The sequence below is a fragment of the Rhododendron vialii genome, chromosome 2a, assembly GCF_030253575.1.
Source record: "Rhododendron vialii isolate Sample 1 chromosome 2a, ASM3025357v1".
In the NCBI taxonomy this organism is placed as follows: Eukaryota; Viridiplantae; Streptophyta; class Magnoliopsida; order Ericales; family Ericaceae; genus Rhododendron; species Rhododendron vialii.
The window spans coordinates 1457996-1478684 of NC_080558.1; the positions used below are offsets into that span (position 1 = coordinate 1457996).

The 20689-nt window shown below is 38.0% G+C and overlaps 2 protein-coding genes across 3 annotated transcripts; both read left to right on the forward strand.

Moving 5' to 3' along the window:
• Nucleotides 1-1630: 1630 nt before the first annotated feature.
• LOC131316199 (uncharacterized) lies at nt 1631-7276 on the forward strand. The gene is made up of 6 exons (XM_058345499.1): nt 1631-1641; nt 2770-3237; nt 3837-3970; nt 4629-4812; nt 6252-6713; nt 6795-7276. The coding sequence occupies exons 1-6, from the start codon at nt 1631-1633 to the stop codon at nt 6829-6831; spliced, it is 1296 nt and encodes a 431-aa protein (XP_058201482.1). The 3' UTR covers nt 6832-7276.
• Nucleotides 7277-12611: 5335 nt separating this feature from the next.
• Nucleotides 12612-17946, forward strand: LOC131316754 (pyruvate, phosphate dikinase, chloroplastic-like). Of its 2 annotated transcripts, XR_009197262.1 has the most exons (4): nt 12612-12981; nt 13711-13845; nt 14058-14368; nt 17377-17946. XR_009197262.1 is itself a non-coding variant. In XM_058346191.1 (3 exons), the coding sequence occupies exons 2-3, from the start codon at nt 14315-14317 to the stop codon at nt 17835-17837; spliced, it is 504 nt and encodes a 167-aa protein (XP_058202174.1). In that variant the 5' UTR covers nt 13753-13845; nt 14058-14314; the 3' UTR covers nt 17838-17946. The 2 variants fall into 2 exon arrangements, 1 of the variants encoding a protein (XP_058202174.1); XM_058346191.1 differs by lacking the exon at nt 12612-12981 and having other exon boundaries at nt 13753-13845; nt 14058-14357.
• The last annotated feature ends 2743 nt before the right edge of the window (nt 17947-20689 follow it).

Consider the following 20689-nt stretch of genomic DNA (forward strand, 5'->3'; position numbering starts at 1 on the left):
TTAAAATGTAAAAAATATATTGTTAGCCCATTGAACTGATTTTAGAATTTTCCTTAAATAATTTAGTCTCAACTGTTTTCCTACTAAAACCGCCTCTACTTTATGGAAACCTAAATACAGAGGCGGCCGCTCGTTCTTTTGTGTTGACCAGACCAGACCACCGCATGTTTCAATCCAATGTTGTGCATGCGTTCGCACCTTAAATAAATTGTTGAAGTCGCAGTCGCATCATTGATGCTATGGCCGCGAGTTTGATTTACGTGTCAAACTCTGGTTTTGTGTTTGTTTTGGTTTTGTTTCGGGCCTGAATGAAAAGTTAGATGATTAAATCGAGTACTTCAAGGTATCGGATTAAGCTGATTTTTTGAGGAGCCCTTGAAAAAATATCTTAAATTTAATATACGACTCGGATCGTTTGCGTGAGATCCATAGTGGGACCCACATCTTGATCAGTGCAAGATTTGTGCATTATTCATCTGTGTAGGTATCATTTTTGTCACTAAAATAACTCCTTAATTATTGTGAAAGTTCATTGGGAGTCCATTAATCAAGTCAAGCATAGTTCCGTAGGGCCCCGTTTGATAACCCTCCAAGGGGTTGGGATTGGATTGTTAGAGTGGGGGTATTATCAATACCTTGTTTGGTTTCTAAAAAATGGTCCGGACTATCAATCCCAACCGGATTGCTAATACCCCAACTTGGGGCTATTGCTAATACCATCTTGGAGATGGTATTAATAATTCCATCCCAACCTCTCATCTTTATCAATCCCTTCTCATTATCAATCTCTAATATCAATCCAATCTCATCATCTAATCCCATCTCAAACAAACATAATATTAATAATCCAATCATCGAATCCCATCCCAAATAAACATATTCATTATCAATCCCTTCTCATTACCAATTCCAATCTTAATCCCATCAATCCCTTCTCATTACTAATCCCAATCTTAATCCCATCTCTTTACGAATCCCATTCATCTATCACCGTTATCAAACGGAGCCCAGAGGCATACGACAACGTGGTCAAGAGATGGGGTATTTGACACCTTCCCCTCCTGTAATTCAGCTTTCGGCCATGAAATTTGTAGTGAGTTTATTGGTTTGCTGTAATTTTTAAATTTATCTAATTAAAAAATACAATAAAATATTGAGTGTGATCCCACCAAAAGCTACAAAAATACGTTGAGTTCTAATCATATGCAAAATATTTGTTAACAAAAAAATCGAGAAAATGTTGACGCTTTCGAAATTCATTTTGGGTGGGATTCACATGCCAACGAATTTTAGAGAGGTGCTATTGGTACAGATAGCGACTATATACCTCTTTTAAGCCCATCTCAACTCCCAAAAAACTGATCGGAGCTATTCATTTTATTTAAAATATTTTGTTTATGGATCCTACAAAAAATAAGCTCAATCTGGCATTAATTACGGTGTGTACGAAACGTCTAACTTTGTCTTAGAATTTAAGCTTGAATTCTAAAGCAAAGTTGGAAGTTTAGTAAACATTCTTATTCGATAATGGATTGAGCGTATTTTTTGAAATGACCGTTAGCAAAATATTTTAAATAAAATGAACGACTCTGATCATTTATTTGGAACCCAAAACGGACCCAAAAGACGCATGGACGTAATGTATGTATATGAACATATGTACTCATAAAATTTCTGCGAATTTTATATTAAAGAATAACCCTCCTAATTTTGTCCGTATTTTTTCTCTCTCCGAGTTCATTAGCTGGTGCGTTGCATTGGTTTTTTCCATTAAAAAAAACCCCACCAAGAAAAGCTTCATTTGATATTATTAATTATGTTCATTAGCTCGTGCGTTGCATTGATTTTTTCAATTAAAAAAAACCCCACCAAGAAAAGCTTCATTTGATATTATTAATTATTTATTATCAATATCCATAGGATAATTATCAATATCCATAGGATAACTATCCATAAGATGAACCCAAAAAGTGCACCCTGCTTTCTTTCGAAACCCTAACTCCAATGCTCCCGCCACGGGCCGAACAGTGGCAACCACGGCATAGCTCCTTCTCCCTCTGACGAAGTGTGATTCCAGCCTCCAACAGTCTGCCATTCTACTACCGCCGCAATCAACTGTTCAACTCGCCCCACCACCAGAACAAGCCAAGATCATCCTTCTTAAACTCTAACCCTAACCCCAACCCCAACCCTACTGCCCCGCCTGCAGCTCCTCCCTCCCTTTGCGTGTATCCCAGCCTCCACCACCTCTACTCCGGCCACCCCACCCCCAACCACCCACACTTCAATCTACACTCCCTTTCCCTTCCCTTCCCATGGAGCCCGTTTTTGAGAAGAAGAAGAAGAGTAAACGTAAGAACCCTGACACCTCACCGTCCTTACCCCCCTTAGAGCATCTCCAATCCATACATCCATACAAAATAGAGGATGGATGTAACACATTGAGGGGAGATTTTGTAATTTATTCCACTTTTTCTTCACTTTTTGTACTTTTTTGGGAGAATTTTTGAGGGACCCACCGTCCTTTTTAGAGTTTGGAGGAAATTTGTACTCTAAATTTACTTTTGGTCCTCCATTTTTAGAGGACCAAATTTACTTTTGGAGGACCAAACTCTAAAAAGGACGGTGGGTCCCTCAAAGATTCTCCCAAAAAGTAGAAAAAGTGAAGAAAAAGTGGAATAAATTACAAAATCTCCCCTCAATGTGTTACATACATCCTCTATTTTGTATTTTGTATGGATTGGAGATCCTCTTGCTCCCCGTTGGCAGTGGCATCTCGTCCTCCTCCTTACCCGTCCCCTCCTCCTCCCTACCTGTCGGCACTGGCAACTCCTCCTCGTTACCCATTGCCACTGGCACCTCCTCCTCCTTCCACATAGAACTTCTTTGCTGGTATACCAGTGACATGATCGAGGAGTGTGCGATGCGGAGGAGGGATGGGTCTTGTTCCTTGGGGGCTAGCATCAATAAGGATGTAACCTTTCTTTTTTTTGATGACTACGATCGTCTTCTTGAGTTGTCGCAGTGTTTGAATGGTTTGGATCGCCCAAACATTCCCAAAGTACACGCTGTGCTTGATCAGGAGGAGTTGACACTCGTGGTGGATCGGGTCCCCCGCGTTCCGGTGAAAAAATGGCTCGAGCACGAAACTAGAAGGTGGGCTATGTGGACCGTAGTTTCGGAAGGAGACGAATACCAGTATCTGGAACTTGAAGAAAAACATCACCAACTTTTTAGGTATATTATAGTATACAAATTGACACACTGATCTTTCCATGCACATATTTCTGTTGACATATTGTCATATGTTTACGTGTATATATGTAATTTTTTTTACTTGAATCCTGCTAATAATAATGATAAGAGTGCTGCTATATTTTTGTTTCTCACATGAATTTTTGTTGAGTTAAATCGCGGATTTAAGGGTGAGGCGTGGGCCGGATTGGTTCGCGAATGAAATCAATCACTACGGATTGAAGATTTTTGTCTTCCATGATTTTTTAAGCTTTTGATCAACTTTTTGATTCCCTCCCATTGATGTGATTGAGAAAAGCATTTTTTTGACCTTAATATATTAGAAGTTCAGAGAAGACGAAAATATTGAGAAATGAGATCAGCCTAGCGTAGCTATGCCAAAGAGGCTCATAAATTTGGATAAGTTTCAAATTTCTTGTATGTATTTTGTTCGAAAATTTTATGTGGGGGATTATTTTTTGTTGACGTTTTTTGTACTTACAATAACAACTTTGGTTCGTCTTTTGTTGTTTTGATACTTTTGTGCTATCTATTATGTCTTGCTTTTGCATGAACTTGTACTTGTATGTATTGTTTTCCAGGTGCATTGCTAGGACATTGGGCTATCTTCACACAAAAGGAATATGTCATGGAAATCTGCAGGAGGGTGTTTGGGTGACGGAGCCGACAGAGAACAATGTTCGAGTCTTGCTTACAAATTTTAATAGGAGTATTGGTAAGAATTCTAATTCAAACACGTGTTGAGGGCCAATTTTTTTCAACATCATAGATTTTATAAGTACTATGTTAACACAACCTTCTATAGGGGATGATCCGTTCTTGTCAATTGTTTGGATGAATATAATACTGCAACTACATCCTCAATATCTGTTCATTGCTAAGAAAAGGAAGACGAAGTAGTGAAATCCAAGTGTTTTTTTTTTCCCTTGAATGTTTTGAATGATAATTTGTGATCAAAATGAGATTTGTTTAATGATTTAGAAAGGGTTTGATTCATGAGTATTCCGTCTAGTCCATTTATTAGACTTAGGTTGCCATCCTGAGTCTTGGCCCCGCCACGGGCATTTGATGATCCAAATAGGTCATTTTATAGATCTTGACGTGAATTCTTTCTATGAACTGAACTTGGTTTCGTCAATTTTGTCTTGAAAGTTGACTTCTACGTAATTAGATCAATTTAACTTTTTTCACCAATTTTTATACCTTAGCTTCAGCAAGTGATTTGCTTGGACAAAAACTGAACTTAGCATTGATTTGTTTGAAGTGTTTTCAGTTCCGTTGTGCATTATGAGTCCATAGATATATTTGTGCTCGATTGTTTTCTTTTTGTTCTGATTTGTTAGCTACAACCTTTCTTTTGTACTTCCTTTCAGAATTTCCGATTGGTTTCAAGCAAGATTTGGACGACTTGAAGGGCCTTGTGGAGTATGCTGTCCAGAAACACTCCAAACAAATCAGATTCAACAAGAAGTTACCAAAGGAACCTCCTGCTCTCCAGGCATTTTATAACCTCTACACTGAAATGAAAAAACTCGAAGATGACCTCGAAGCAATGAGGTATACATATTTAACTTTAAACCAGTATTTAAATGATGTGTTAACTTTGCGACTCTCCCCCCACTATTAGCAATTGCTGATTAATCTCCTTCAATAGATATATCGTTAGTTGGGAGTATATTCAAACAGTTAGAAAAATTGGAGCTAATTTAAAAGTTCAATTGGATTTTATTGCGAATATACCGCTTAAGGTCCTTAATTGGACAAAAATGCCCCGTCTCCCTCGTGCACGCTTCTCTCTTTCTCTCGCGCGCGTATTGAGATCTGCCTAGTGTATGGTACAGACTACAATTCATGGGTTTGCTAATGCTTTTGCAAATTTCACTAATTAGGCCCCATGTGTGGACCAGGCTACACTCTTCTAGGCTCAATATTGGTTGTATGGTGGGAGAATGTGTGGGTGAGTTCCAAGGCACAAAGCTGGACACCACATGTAATTGCTCTGTCACAATTCTTGTGCTTCCCTCGACCTGCCTACATGTATCTCCCTTCATGCAAAATTCTGTAAAACGGAGCTTTCTATATTGATATTAAACATTTTACTCCAATATTCCAAACATTCGTTTTTATAAACGGATATTTGGTTTGCACACCTTGAAACAGTTAACATTTGCGAATTTCATAATATATGGTATATTGTGATGATTATGTTTCTCTCCATAGCAAAGCATGATAGTGTGTGGCCTATTTTGGTTAAATAATCCTCGAGCATTATTTTTTTTGTATTTATTCACAAAAAGTGCATTTGTTAAATTTGTGTCAATTTTTTTTGGGGATTATAGGTTTGTCTTGACGGGAATAAAATTGAATTTGACTGATCACTTGTTGATTGGGCTCCATGGTTTGCTTTTGCATATATAAATTTATGTTAGTTTCACGAATATAGAATAAATGAAACACATATATTGGTTTGGACATATAACCTTATTTGTCAGTCTTTTTGGGATAATAAAGAGTATAGATTTGGATAGATAACTAAATATATTGATTTTATTACAAATATACAGAGTACAGAATTCGTAGAGATGTTGGTCTTTTTGAAAAAAGAGTACATAGTATAAATTTGGACATATAACCATATTTGCTACTGCGATTACTCTAGAGCATAGATTTTGCAAGGACAACCTTATCTGTTAGTATTTTTTTGGATAATACAGAGTATAGATTTTGTTGTCTTAGGGGATAAAAAAATTCAATGTATGTGTAAAAACTACGCAGAAATCAAAGAATAAATATTTTCTCTGGCATTTTCATTCTCTTTCTCTTTCTAGAATTTAAAAAATAATAGATAACCTTATCTGTTGGTGTTTTAGGATGATACATGGTACTCCTTCCGTCCCCATTTAATAGTCCATTGTTCTATTCTACGTGGATTAAAAACTAGTTATATCTTTAAATAGTACCTCGTTCTCCTAACAATGTCTTATTCTAATTTTTAGGGAATTTGCAATGTTTATCTACTGGGCTCCAATCTTCCACGACTGGAGAGATAGGCGAGATTTTGTCAAGTTAATTGAAAAGTTTTCACTCCAGAGTTTCAACAAGTTTGAGCAGCTGTTGATTTTTGATTCTAAGGCGGATTCAAACGCAAAAGTTCCTGGGAAAGTGTTCAGTTATGCCATTCCAGAACTAAGAGGCTGGATGACGAAAATAGAACAACCGGGAGTAAAATCTGAACTTGTGAGATTGTACAATGATGGGAGTCGTGGTCGGGCATACCAGGATTCTGGGGGAATCTACTGGTTGCACCGATGTGGGCTTTATTACTATCGAAGTGAAGGGTCTAGGGATTCTGAACAAGCAGCAATGGAGGACCTACTTTCAGCGTTCCCTAATGCAATACCGATGATAATGAAGGCTCTCATTCGTATATTTGGTGGTGGAAAAGTCAAGAATTTCAGGTTAGTATTGATAACACATACGTGCATATTACCCTGTATATATTAGAACTCTTTTAATTATCAATAGTAATTTTTTTATAGGAAAAATCTGGAGTTCTATTTAGAAAAAGGCTTGTAAAAATCACTTGGAGGCATTCGCTCAAGCAGCAGATTATAGTCCTCGCAACCTCATCTGGATGGGGAATTGAAGGTTTTAGTTACTCTTGGATATCGAGGGCATCTGACGATGTGGACGATAGTGCATTTGCAGGTGGTAATACCTTCGGTATTCCTTATTATTGTCGTTTTCTTTATCTCTTTCTGTTCTTGTTTGAAATGCTAGAGTTACTGTTGGATAAATGCACTGCTAAGTGGGTATAAGGTACGGTTGACCTTTGTGATCCGGTTCAAAGTAGCCAGAAGTCAGCTATGGCCTATAGGTTAAGACAGTTGTAGTCCACACTGAATAGTAATGAATTACCTTCTTTTTATGAGTTTTCAAGGCATCAAGGCTCTTGTTACAGAAAAGGAAGTGCTTCCGCGAATCTTAAATTTGTAAAGAAGAAAATTTTGCGATTAGATTCCACTGTGTTTAATGTGGCTTTTTTTGGAAATAAAGAAATCATCGGCACTTCGGTGGCGTTTAAACTCCTTTTGTATAGGCTGAAGAGCGTTTTGTTAGCAAGTTGTTTAGTTGGGAGACGGGGGGAATGCAACCAGTCTCTCGATTTATTTCTTGAGATGATTAATGCTTTTGATTCGCATATTGTTTAGGGCCTTGGTGGCCTTTTTTGTATACTGGTGGCATTCCCATTGTGCCTAGGTTATAATATACTACGAAGCTGCAAATGACCCCCTCTCAATATCAAACACTTCATCAACAACAGAAGAGAAACTCGATGCAAGCCTGCCAAAACTGTGCATACAACGTTCTAGGCTGAGCTCAGAGAGACTTCATCCATAAGTCTGATTACCACCTGCAAATGCTCTATCGTCCACATCGTCAGATGCCCTCGATATCCATAAGTACATTTTAAGAGAACATAACATATAGTTGATCAAAAATACAAAGCTACATATCATGCACGCAAACATCCAAAGTTTTTGGGCAGAGTTCATGCAAATATGAAGCATCATATTCCTACAGTTTTTCTTGTCCATCCATAAAAAAAGGCCTTTGTAACATCTGCCACCACATTCACCGTACCAACAAGAAATTGAGTGGAGAAAGCAAAAATAAAGTCGTTTGATTAACCGGTACATTATAAATCTCAAAAGCATTTTACCTTCACCGTCTCCAATAACCACCTTTTTTAATTGGTTTCGTAACAAGCCTTGGTAATGTCCCAAACATTAACTAGAGGAAAATAAGACCTGAGCAATGAACACACAGGACGGGTGTATCCGAGAAGTGTAGCAAAAATTGTTTTTTGATATAAGTCAGGCCTCTCATCATCATTAAACACATCTGTTTCTGGTTCTGTTCTGATGAATTGTGGAGGTATAAACGCCTCTTCTAATTGAGAGGGAGGAGCACAGATAGCATCACACATCAGTAATGTTCCTAAAGTTTCTGGTGGATTGCCAATTATACTCGGCCTATTTGTTTGTCATACAATTTGAAGGGCATCATGCAGACAGTTCCTGTCAGTTCACTATCTTATGGTCCGGGAAGGATTGAACATTGAAACTATCTGCTTCGAAGTCTGGCCAAGATTTAACTTCTCTCAGATTATTAAATTCTTCTGATTTTTGTGCCACAATGGATGAACATCAGCTGAATGCTTCTGGAAACACATCATCCCGATTATTATCCCCACCAGGACTGACTGGCCCCCTTGTATCTGGGGCAATTGAAGAGCAAAACGATCCTTCAAACTCAAACAACTGGTACTGTGCAGGAGAGTGAGTGAGTGCCCGAGTTGTATTATGGCCAAAGCTTCCTGCCCAAAGATTATGGTGAAATGTCATTCTATTCTAGGCGGGTGAGTATCAAAAGGGAGACTCACCAAGCTGATGCCATAGGACTGAAGACTCGAGTGTGTGATTTCATAGCCGTTCCTGAGCAATTCTATTTGAGGAGGCTGGAATCCTCGGTGGGTTGGTTTGGCAAGCGGAGAAGAAAGCCCTGTTGAACAAGTTGCTTGCCAGCGCTGCTAAACAACCCCTCGAACAGAACCATCTTTCTCTCTATCTCTCGTCTTGGAAATAGCTACCAGAATCTGATGCACCAGTGGGTTCTGTCTCTTTACTCTTCTCAAGTAAGATAAGGAAGGGGCCCTGCCTCCTCAATATGCTAACTGGACCTTACTTATGATGCAAGAAATAATGGACTTACATCTTGGTCCCCTTTTCCTGTAAGAACACTAATCTTTCTGATCGTAGACCACCCTTCATTGTCAGAATGTCAGGCTTTGATACTACAGTGAGCGGCTCCCTTTAGGGTGCGGAAGACATTCCTGTCCACAAGCGGGAATACAAAAAGTTTGAACCAATGTTGTTGTGAGTTCCAGATCAAGATAAAAGGGGTTGTGTCCCCTGTCCTAGAAATGTATGTCTGTCCTAGAAATGTATGTTCAATGGAAGTGTATAGCCAAGGCGATCTGTTAGGAGTTAAGTTGAATTGACAATAATGGTGAAATTTAGATTGGAGGAACTAAACGGACTAATCCAAGTCCTCTGACGTATAGGGCTCAGGAATGACGCAAAATCCCTTGTCGATCGTGTAGCGGGTCGCGAAAGGACAGTGAAGGCTTTTGAAGGCTGGTTGTAAAAAAGAAAGAAGTGCTTTCTTCTCTTCAACCTGGTCATCCAAACTTGAATCCGGGTCCCTCCGCCTCGGTAAAATGACCTCTCTCCCCTTGCGGGCCTACGCTTTCTTTCTCAAGCAGCTAATGAAAAGGGCGGGTTGGGCTTTGTTAGTCTAACCTGCACGTAAGAAAAGGGAAAATCTTCATGGGGTGGTGGATGGATGATTCAAAGTTCCTGGATCTAGCTCTTGGGCTACATCTACCATAAATAAGATACTGGCTTGGAGTTTATCTGCATTAGCCACAAGTCATGAACTTTCATGAAATGATATTTTTGTCACTTATCTGTATCTTGATAAAAACCTTGATTTCAGCCCAAGGACCAGATTTGGCAGGTAGTCCTAGCTCAAGTCTTGATGCTGTTTTTGAGACGGTAAAATGTCAGGAAAGCATGCGGTGTCTGCAATATTGAATTTAATTCCATCAATTCTGGAGGAGGAAAATTATGGAATCAAGATTCAGGCATCAGAATTCACCACTGGCAATCAAGCATGCTTGCTAACTAGCGAGATGGTTGTACTATGTTGAAGAAGTGGGTCTAATAAATGCATCCTCAAACTTATGGTTCCGACTCCCATTTGCAAGAGGCGATACATGGCAACACATTTGTCCTACTCAGGTCGATCTAGAAGATGGTACTGGGATGTTAAAAAAGCGACCAACAGTTAAGGGAATTGTGGGGACCTTCAAAAGGGAAGCAATACTGCTCCATATGGTTCTGTAGTTCGTATTGCCAATAAAGAAGTTAGTCGCAGGTTTCCATAATGCTAGAACGCTTTCCCTAGGAATGTGGAAACTGCTTGGAGTAAGACCAGATAAGAAATTGGAAGGCGGCGGAGTGAACCCTGATGGTAAAGCTAAAGCCCCACCTTATGTAAGGGTGCACTCGAGGAAGCTGACAGATTTCCAGAACATGTGAGGTGGGCTTTCTGCAGTGAGGCAGTTGGACTTATGCGTTGGTGCTTTAGTTTCGGTTCAAGGGTCCTTGCTCGCTTTGTTGTTGAGTGCGAGTCTGATAATGAGGCCTGAACGCACAATGCATGTTTCGCTTGACCTGCTTTGGTCTCATACAAAGGTTGTCTTCTCTTTGTGTGTGTGTGTGTGTGTGTGTGTGTTCCATTTGTACCTTATTTTTTGTTTGACTTTCTGTTCTTGTTCCTTGTGAAAGTTTACTCTCAAGGTAAGTGACGTGTAGTACCTTTAGTGTTCCTTCTCATTTTTGATTTCTTCATCTCATTCTGTTCTTGTTTGAAATGCTACAGTGATTACTGGATAAATGCACTGCTAAGTGGTTATAAGGTACAGTTGACCTTGTGATTTGGTTCAAAGTAGCCAGAAGTCAGCTATAGCCTATAGGTTAAGACAGTTGTAGTCCACACTGTATAGTTATGAATTACCTTTTTTAAGAGTTTTCAAGGCATCAGGGGTAAATTTGGGAGTTCCTCTTGGATTATGGTTTTGACAAATATATACTTTGTAGGACTGAAACTCTCCGTATTCTCTTACTGATGACTTAGAGAAGTATAGTGACTGTTTAAACCTTCTCCTGGTTACCTGGCATCCCATATTTTTTCCTTGCCTTGATTTGAAGTGGGTGGCTTCTATCTTAAACTTCTGATTTACTAATTGTTTTCGAGAGCAAGATGTTTATTTTCGAGTTGATATGTATTTGCTGTTCAAAAGTTCTCTGCCTTGTCATCATGAGATCCCAAGGATTTTTGATTTAAATGCTTTCAATGCTGGAGAGCACACCAAAGCTTAAGCCCAAGCTAATGCTGAAAAGTTTTGTATAGCATTCATCGTCATGCATTGAATTTTGTCATCATTTTTTGCTATTATCAGGAGACACTCTGTGACATATAATTGGCAGGATGTTGTATGGGACACCATTTATGCTAAAATAGACACATGGAAGTTGGGCGTTGGCCTTTTACAATTTAAGATTGCATCTCTCTTTTCCTCCCATTGCACCATTGAAAATGCTGATTAGGTTGTCATCATTGCATAGTTATAGGTACAGATGCTAAGTGTGACAAAACTGAAGAATAAATATGGTTTTTTTAAATTTTCCTGGAGCGTGTAATGCTACTTATAGTTGCATGTTTATCTGTGTTATGTGTTTGTGGCTGTTTCTTTCATATTTCATATTTCATATTTCATGTGCTGATTTGTTGTTTTTGTTGTTAGCATTTCTAATTGGAGACTAGATGAAGGATTTTCCATGTAATGCTTTATTTTGATAGCAGATCTGTTAAATACTGCACCCTGGAGATCAATCAATGGAGGGAAAGATCCTTCGTCTGAAGCAACAATATACCCTATGCTTGGATTCTCTGCAAGATATTATTTCATGTTTTGGTAGTATATCTGAAGGTCACATGAATTGGGAAGACTTTCCTGAAAAGGTTGCAGTGCAGATGAATGATACTCACCCCGACACTCTGCATTCCAGAGCTGATGAGAATATTGATGAATTTGAAGTGCATGAGCTGGAAGGGCTTGGGGGTATTACCCAAAGGTATTTTTATTGCTGCAGTTTTATGTGCATGCATGACGGGGTGTGTGTGTGTGTGCGTCGAAATGTGTCGTATGTGAGGAAGTATGATGGGATGATAAAATGTTATGCAATCAGCTGGAGCATAGAAAAAGAAATATCGATATTCATCACATAAACTAATATCAATGTTTTCATCGATAGGAACAGATCAGATTGTGACGGGTTCTGTGTGTTCTCAAATCTGTTTTATTTTATTTGTTATATAATCTTTATTGAGCAGCAAATTAATTGCTTTCAACTGTTCGCGTGTCATTTGCAGCTAATGTCTATTTTCTGCATTCTGCATTGTGTGTATATTTGATCTAGCTGGTTTTCTAGCCATATCAGAACCAAAACAAAACGCGAACACAGCCTCTCTTATTATGTCATATTACTATTTTGCTGTATTTGCAAGTTATCGTTACTTAAATGCCTCACATGTTGGTGTATCCTGCCAGAACGGTGGCGTACACAAATCATACTGTGTTGCCTGAGCATTGGAGAAATGGAGTTTAGAACATATGCAGAAACTGCTTCCCCCACATGTTGATATTATTGAGATGATTGATGAGGAGATAATAAACACGAATCTTACTCCACTGGAAACTCTTATCCCATACTAATCTCGCTATTTTTCAGCTGATCCATGGAGTAATATCAGAGTATGGTACATCAAATTCCGAGCTCTTGAGAGAAAGAATTGAATGCGATGAGAATTCTGGAAAATGTTGACTGGCCGGCTTCCATTTTGGATTTATTTGTTAAACCCAGAGAAAGTCCTGCTGTCAATCTGAGTGAAGAACTTGTACCGATGCATATGAGCCAAAAGAAGGCCTCCAAAGATGGTTCGCATGGCTAATCTCTCTCATGGGTGGTCATGCCGTAAATGTTGCGAAGATTCATAGCGAATTTGTAAAGGAGGTGTTTAAATGACTTCTATAAGGTATTGTGAGAGGGGTGATAAACTAATTCTTCAAATTTATTTTTCCTACTATTTAGCATTTTATGATTTTTATATGGAGGTCCTTTTTTGTCAGTATAGTGAGAAGTGCTGATAGTGGAAATTTACTAATTTCTTTGCTATGTCAGCATAAATTCCATCCATGGGCTAAGCATCTAAGTGTTGTGTATAATATTGGCATCGCGTGGTAGTTTTTTACTTGTAAAAGTGGAAACTGACCCTATATTTCCTCATGATTGGCCATAGCTCCATCAGAAATGACACGATTTTGTGTAGGGGTATTGCTCATTTCATTTGTACTGTAATTTAGACCCATAACAATTTGAAATGTTGCCAAAGAAGTTGTGCTATATAATTAATTTGCATTTTTGATTTCCAATTTTGGAGGTTATCGACCAGAATAATAAATATGTTGTTCTTCCGTGCTGAATTTCTGTCTTAGGAAGGATAACAAAACCAATGGCAGGGTATTTGCATTTTTAATTGTTCCCCGGTGTTGCAAAGATGTACACTAGATGACCTTTCTGTTTGAATATTTAATCTTCTTGATAAGTCAAATGGCATTAAGGCAATGCCGCAATGGGAAGGACGTGGTTGATTTGGAGTAAACAAGGTGCAGAATATGGACCACAACTGGCCCAAATAATTGGATTTAAGGCTCGTTGAGTTGAGTCGTATATTGTATTTGACTATTGACTTGTTATGTTGCAGTTAAACCAAAACTTACTTTATGCACTGTGGCCGCTTTCAAAAGCTGGGGGACTATTTTGATTGTGACATTCTGTGATGGTGCAAGTGATGCAGTAACCTAGTCTCCTGTTCTGGATATATTGATCAGGAATGCTGGTTGGTTTCTTTCCCATTCAATTCTATTTAAGCTGTAATAATAGTAAAGTCTGTTAGTTACATAAACAAATATAATATACGCCATATTAATTGCAAAGTCTATTTAGTCGGTTTACATCTTTGCTTTGCCTTTATTTCGTCATTATTTATTAGAGGTTGTGGGCTTATCGAAGTCTTAAGCATTGATGTTCCACTTGGGACTACTATGTTAGGTAATTGCTGCTGCTTGGATGGATCTAGATTCCATTGCTTTGATGGTCATGCAGTCTATCTTGGGTTCGTAAACTAAACATGCAGGTGGCAGGAAGTACATGGGGCGAGCTGTTGACCATCATTTCTTGGATTTCAATAACTCAATGTGATATTGGCTTATGGCATAACTTGGACGACCTGTATGGACTAGTTTGGACAATTTGTATACAGTTCTGAGCTTGCTAAAAGGGATTGCATAAATGAGATTGCTGAAAGCATGATGGTGTGTAACACCAACTATATGGACACTGGTCTTTTTGGTGTTGCCAAGGTCAGTTTACGTTCCGTATTGTTTGTTTTGTAAGTTCCAGGGCCTTTTGTCCCCTCTTCATAGTAGGGTTCTTTCTATTTTTTGATATCTCATTGCCATGACTCCTGATTGTGTTTGGAAATGGATAGGGGTTTCTCTGTCCCTCCCTTTTGCTATATTCCTTTTCCCTTTACTTTTCTGGTGGGACTAAGGCCAATTTTGGCAGTAAATTATCTTTGTTTAAGGCTTTAAGCACTTCTACTTTTCTGATGCTCTAAGGTGTGTTAAGCTGCATATTTAAAGTACTTTGGTGTATAGAGGTAATTTTCCTAAAGATACTTTGTAGTGAAGCATGCGTAAACGTAAGAAACAACTCAGAAGGGCTTCTTAAGTGCAATTAGTAACCAACCTCCTTACAACAACTCTTCTCTGGAAAGCTCTTAAGTCCTAGCCTATGTTACATGGATCCTTGATTTTGGCTTAAGTACCCGTGTCGATGTGTCCGACACCCGTATCCTTTTGGACACTCGGATCCTCTAACTGTTAAGATACTCACAGAAAAGGACTATCAAATCAGCTAGAAAAGCGATATTTCCAGTATTTCACAAAGACAAGAAATAGGGAAATAGCAAAAACATAATTTTCTTAACCCTTTCTTGTTTAACTAAATTTGTAAATATAGTTTACGGAACATAATCTGAGAAAATTACGCAATATATAATACAAAAAAGAGTTCAGAACGTGTCCCCGTACCCGTACCCGAGTTGGGGACACATATCCACGTATCCTAAGATTTAAGTTTAGGAAGGTCCGACTCTTGGACTCGCGCCCGTACCCAATACTCGCACCCGAGTCCATGTAACATAGGTCCTAGCAATAAAGCACTTTCATTAGAAGCCACACCCCCAAATAAGGCCTATGAGTGAAACACAGTGATTGATTATTGAGGTTACTGTCGTTGCTTCCATTCTGTGCGAGTTCAGACTTCATGCCATAGTTTTAGTAAAACAAAACACTCCAGCTGGGTCCGTGGTGGGTGATTTATTGTTTTCAGAAAGGAAAATAGGGTTTTCCACTAGTGTTCTGTACTGGCAACATTGTTTTATTTTCATGAAGGGCACCTGCCTTTCTGGATTATACTGAATTTGTAGCTGAACCAAAAAAAGCTATTCGGTAGAATGCATACTGAATTTGTGGAATGATAAAGGCTCAGAGAGCCGGTTGACTATGAGGGCATCCATTTGTCCTTGCAAGAGTGAAGTTGGGGATTTGCCAAGTCCTGTATTAGGGGACCCCCATATCCGGGGGGGGGGGGGGGGGGGGGTGGGGGGTTGGGGGACACACAAATCATCCATATCTAATTACTTAACCTAGTTCCGACACGTAAATCATCCATATCTAATTGCTTAACCTAGTTCCGCTGTGCTAGCTCCTACCTACTTTTTGTTTTATGATGACAAATTATTGTTTTTTGAGTGCCTACTGTGGTTCCACATCTTTGTGTGTTTTCAAGTGTGCCTGTTTTTCTGATCTTTATGAATTGAATATAAATGACATTTCTTGCTGCGATTTATGACTTGTTAATTCTGGTTATTCATTTGTTTTTAACATTTACTCCCTCCATTCCGTAAAGTTAGTCCCCTACAAAATTACGTGCAATTTTCGAGCTTAAAAATAATGTACTTAACGAAATAATTTTTTGTGCAATACGGATCTTGTTTGATAGATCTCACAATGGTGCAAAAGAAATCGAATTTTTTTTGTTAGTAAATACATTATTTTTAAGTTTGAAAATTGCACGTAGTTTCGTAGGGGACCAACTTTATGGGACGGGGGGAGTACGTTTTTAGCCAGATTGCTCGGATGATTCGGTTCAATTATTTACGAGATAATCAAGTTGTCTTGTTGAGTTTCCAAAGCTGATGTTACTCGTGCTCATGCTTGTTTATGCTCAAATTTTTAGTGTTTTTATTAACTAAACGACATGCATGTACATGTACAAATTAGTAGGTCAATAATATAATGAAATTGCTATCATAAAGGGTGAGGAAGTTGAAAATTTTGCATGCTCCGTTAATTACGAGGGCTGGAAGAAGGTGGGAAATGAAGGTGATATGGGGGGTGGGAGAACTTAATCTTTGATCACTCTATGAACATCAAGAACATTAGTTGGAATGGGAGTTGTTTGAATAGGAGTTAAAGCAGTTCTTAAGGAGTGGAAAGTGGATGTGGTGTGCCTTCAAGAAACTAAATAGAGTGAGGTGTCGAGGGAGGTGGTGAAAGGGTGGAGAGTGAGGTGGGGGCTTTTTCGGTCTTATGTTTATTCAGAAATGTGGAGGATGGGTTTCTTTGTATATTCAAAGAGCTTTATGGTCTGGTGGTTGATAAGAGGGTGCTCATTGACCTCCCACTTAATGGGGGTCGCTTTACGTGGTGCTGGCCCCAGAAAAATCCACCTATGTCCCGTATTCACAGATTTCTGATTTGAGCAGAGTGGGAAGAACATTTCTCCAATATGGCTCACTTTTCTTTGCTGAATAAGACCCAGGCTATCACCTTGCCCATTTTGTGCAACATTTCTCTAATGCCTCTAACGACACAAGCACGCAAAGGATCAGAGATAGAGAGAAGCATATGAAGGGAAAAGCAAGTTTTTCATCAAAATTAGGATTGGCATGGATTGTTCGTTAAGTTCGAAAATGTTATAGCTAAAATTTTACGTAATTATTAAATGGAAAGGGCAATTCTCGTAAAAGATTTGATGAAAAGAAAACGGCAAGGTTGGAGTGTTGAACCAGAATTCTTTTAAAATCTGAAGAAGTAATGGTGAAAGATTGGAGATAGCCTATTGAGTCCTACGAAAATCGCTCTTGTTTTTTCTGATGTGGCTTATTTTGTAAGTTTGTAAAAGAAGGGTTGGTATTTCTGATAAATACGAAATATTACTTTTTCACAACGAAAGTAGTTGTAGACTTTTACAACCTATATTGTGAACTTAACAAGTATTTTGCAATTTTGTGTTGTTGAAGGTGCGGACAGAAACCAGTCCAGAGGATGTTGGAGGCATGCATGTGCTGCTGGGATATTTACAGCTAGAGGAGGCACGACATCTCATGCAGCTGTTGTAGCCTGTGGGTGGGGAAAGTGTTGCATTGCAGGTTGTGCTGATATTCGAGCCAATGATTCCGAGAAGGTGGTTGTCATCGGAGACAAGGTTATTGGGGAAGGTAACTGGATTTCACTAAATCGATCTATGGGTCAAGTGATATTGGGTAAACAACTGCTCTCTCCTCCGGTTCTAAGTGGTGATTTGGAGATTTTCATGTCTTGGGCGGACAAATTAAGGCGGCTCAAGGTGCTGCGTGAGTTCATGTTATATAGATGTTTGTCCTTGCAGCATCTGTTAGAATTTAAATATGTTACATGGACATCTTGTAATGTGTTAGGGTCCTGTAGAATAATTGGATCACGACAAAACTATCGAAGATAGATACTTTATTTGAATTTAACATCGTATCATTAGGTCCTTGATTGTGGTTGCGGGATTGTAGAATCTTTTCCTTGGAATAGAAAAAGTGGAAGAAAACGGATTGCCATTATGTGTTCTTCCTCTGTAAATTATTGGGATTGTTTAAGCAATTGATGTAGTAATGCTTGGGTTAAGGTATGGCGGGCACATAAAGAGCTAACGTTTTGGCCCTTCTTAAAGGGAGGGGAACCCTGACAGAAGGAGGAAGCCACTTAGCGATTTTGTTCCAATTTCCTGTTTGTCCGACATGTTTAGTTGGACATTTATTATGCATAAAATGCTGTATGAATATTTTTTTGTACCTGTGTTCTTGAAATGAGAACAAGCTAAATCCGTCTGTTTCACTCACATTTATTCTGCATGAAATGCTTCATGACATCTTCTAACTTTGTTTTATGGAAGAAATATGAAATGATAACTAGATGAATCCATCTCTTGGTCACACCGACATTTGCACCTCCCACCCATACCCAAGTTCATGTAACAATAACATAGGCTGGAAATTTTGGAATTGATTGGTAATGGTATTGGGTATAGGTCATTGCAAATGCCAAGATGCCTGAAGATAACGCTAACAGCAATAAAACAATGGTGCTGAAGTAATTGGCCTCTGTAGGACAGCACATGGTAACGGCCTCTTTACTTTCTCCTCTTCTGACTCTGTAGAGTCTCTGCATATTGTGAGAAGATTAAATGCTATAAAGTAGAAACTAAGAACAACAAAATGATGGAAGTGCTAGATAAAAAGCCATTAGCCTTTAAATCTCTTCAGCTCTTCATTCGTTTGGGTGTTTCAGTTATTTGCATCAGATGAGAGCATAAAGGCTGTGAGAAAGATGATAATTGCTATTACATCAGAACAGAGGAAGGCAGCTCTAGATTTGTTGTTGTCTTACCGAAGATCGAACTTTGAGGGCTTATTTCGTGCAATTGATGGTACTTTCCTCTCCTGTAAGTGAACTACATGACTACATCTATTGACATATTAGATGGAGTATATAACTGGTAGCTTGGTTTCCACTGCATGTAATATCTAGTACTCCTTCCGTCCCTTTTTTAGTGTCATGTATTTCATTTTGGACTGTCCCTAAATAAGTGTCCTATTGTAAAGTTAGTGGGTAAAAGTTGATTTCTATTTTGCGCCTAAAAGTAGATTCCTTTTTAAAAAGTTGATGAGTAAAAATGTAATGATGTCTCTATAAATGATAAGTATAAAAAGTAATATTTTGGAGGTACAATTATGTTGACGCCTAAAACTGCGTGAAAGTCAAACATGGACACTTAAAAAAGGATGGAAGAAGTAATTTGTTTGTACTGTTCTGTTTATTTTTCAGCAAATTAAGAATTCTGATTTTAGACGAATCGTTTGCAGGTTTACCGGTGATGATACAACTTTTAGACCCTCCACTTCATGAATTTCTACCAGAAGCTGACCTGCAACACAGTCACTGAACTAACAAAAGAAACCGGCTGAAACAAATGCTGAAATTCTGTTTTGGTCCCCGTTGGTTTTGGCAATTTTCTTTAGTCATCTAGTCTTTGATTCTGCGGTTTACTTTTCGAAGCTTTCGTTTTTGGTAATTTCTTTGATTTTGGCTTGATTAGTTGATTACGAAGTTAATTTGTTTCCTAGTTGCTCTAGGGTTTCTTTGGCCCTATAAGTAGGTGTATCAAATGGGCGGGTTTGAGTCGAAATGGGTAAATTGTAAGTGGGTTGAGTCTTTAATGAATCATTGCCCATTTAGACCCATTAATTATGAGTTTAATTACCTATACCCAACCCAACCCATTTATTTAAAAGCAAACCCGACCTGCCCATTAACCCAATTATATACTATATACTAAAATGACTAAAATACATATGTACACTAAAATGACCATATTACCCCTGTAAATTTAAAGGACTAAAATACCATATACACTAAAATTATCATACTATCCTTCTAATACAAAAATAACCAAATTACCCCTGTACACTTAATTACCATATTGGTCACTCTTAATTACCAAATCGCAGCGTATCCAAGTGGCTTATTTTTTTGTTTTTATTCAAATATTTTTCGCATTTGTTAGTTTTTTGTCAAATTTTTAAGGATTATTGCTTTTTCATGACGAAGAAAATCTAAAAAGTAAAAAATTACGATCGAAATTCATATTTTTTTAAAAATAAAGACGAAAAAATTGACTTATTTTTGTCTTCATTCAAAAAATTTAGGTTTTGGTTATAATTTTTTACTTTTTAGATTCCTCCTATCATGTCGAAGCAATAATCTACAAAAAAAAATTAACGGAAAACAAATAAATGAGAAAAAAATTAAATAAGGACAAAAAACAAGCCACGAACAAGCCAGCTTTCCATTCATAAGTTGAATTTTCCTTTTGATCAGAATCAAAACTAGCCCGTTGTGAGATTTATATATCTTTTTTTTCGTCTTTATTCAACTTTTTTTTCATATTTGATAGTTTTGCGTTAAACTTCTGTGACTTAGTGATTGGTCTCGTCGAGAAAAATCGAAAAAGTAAAAAATTATGGTCAAACACATAAATTTTTTCAAAAAGACAAGAATAAGTAGTTTTTTTTTTTTTGTCTTATTGACTTATTTTTGTCTTTATTCAAAAAATTATAAGTTTCGATCAAATTTTTTTACTTTTCCGATTCCTCTTGTCGAAACGAATCAATAAGTCACAAAAGTTTGACGCAAAACAAAAAAATACAAAAAGAATTGAATAAGGACAAAAAAATAAGTCACTTAACTTTTTAATCTAAACCCTATGCAGGACTACCATGAGAGTAACTTATTCACGGCGGAGGG

Bases quoted from the DNA above. Each gene is read 5' to 3' on its own strand.
- LOC131316199 (XM_058345499.1), top strand. The intron at 3,238-3,836 runs GTATATTATAGT...ATTGTTTTCCAG, and splicing joins AAACATCACCAACTTTTTAG to GTGCATTGCTAGGACATTGG. The intron at 4,813-6,251 runs GTATACATATTT...TCTAATTTTTAG, and splicing joins GATGACCTCGAAGCAATGAG to GGAATTTGCAATGTTTATCT.
- LOC131316754 (XM_058346191.1), top strand. From the start codon at position 14,315: ATGATGGTGTGTAACACCAACTATATGGACACTGGTCTTTTTG. The intron at 14,358-17,376 runs GTGTTGCCAAGG...GTGTTGTTGAAG, and splicing joins TATGGACACTGGTCTTTTTG to GTGCGGACAGAAACCAGTCC.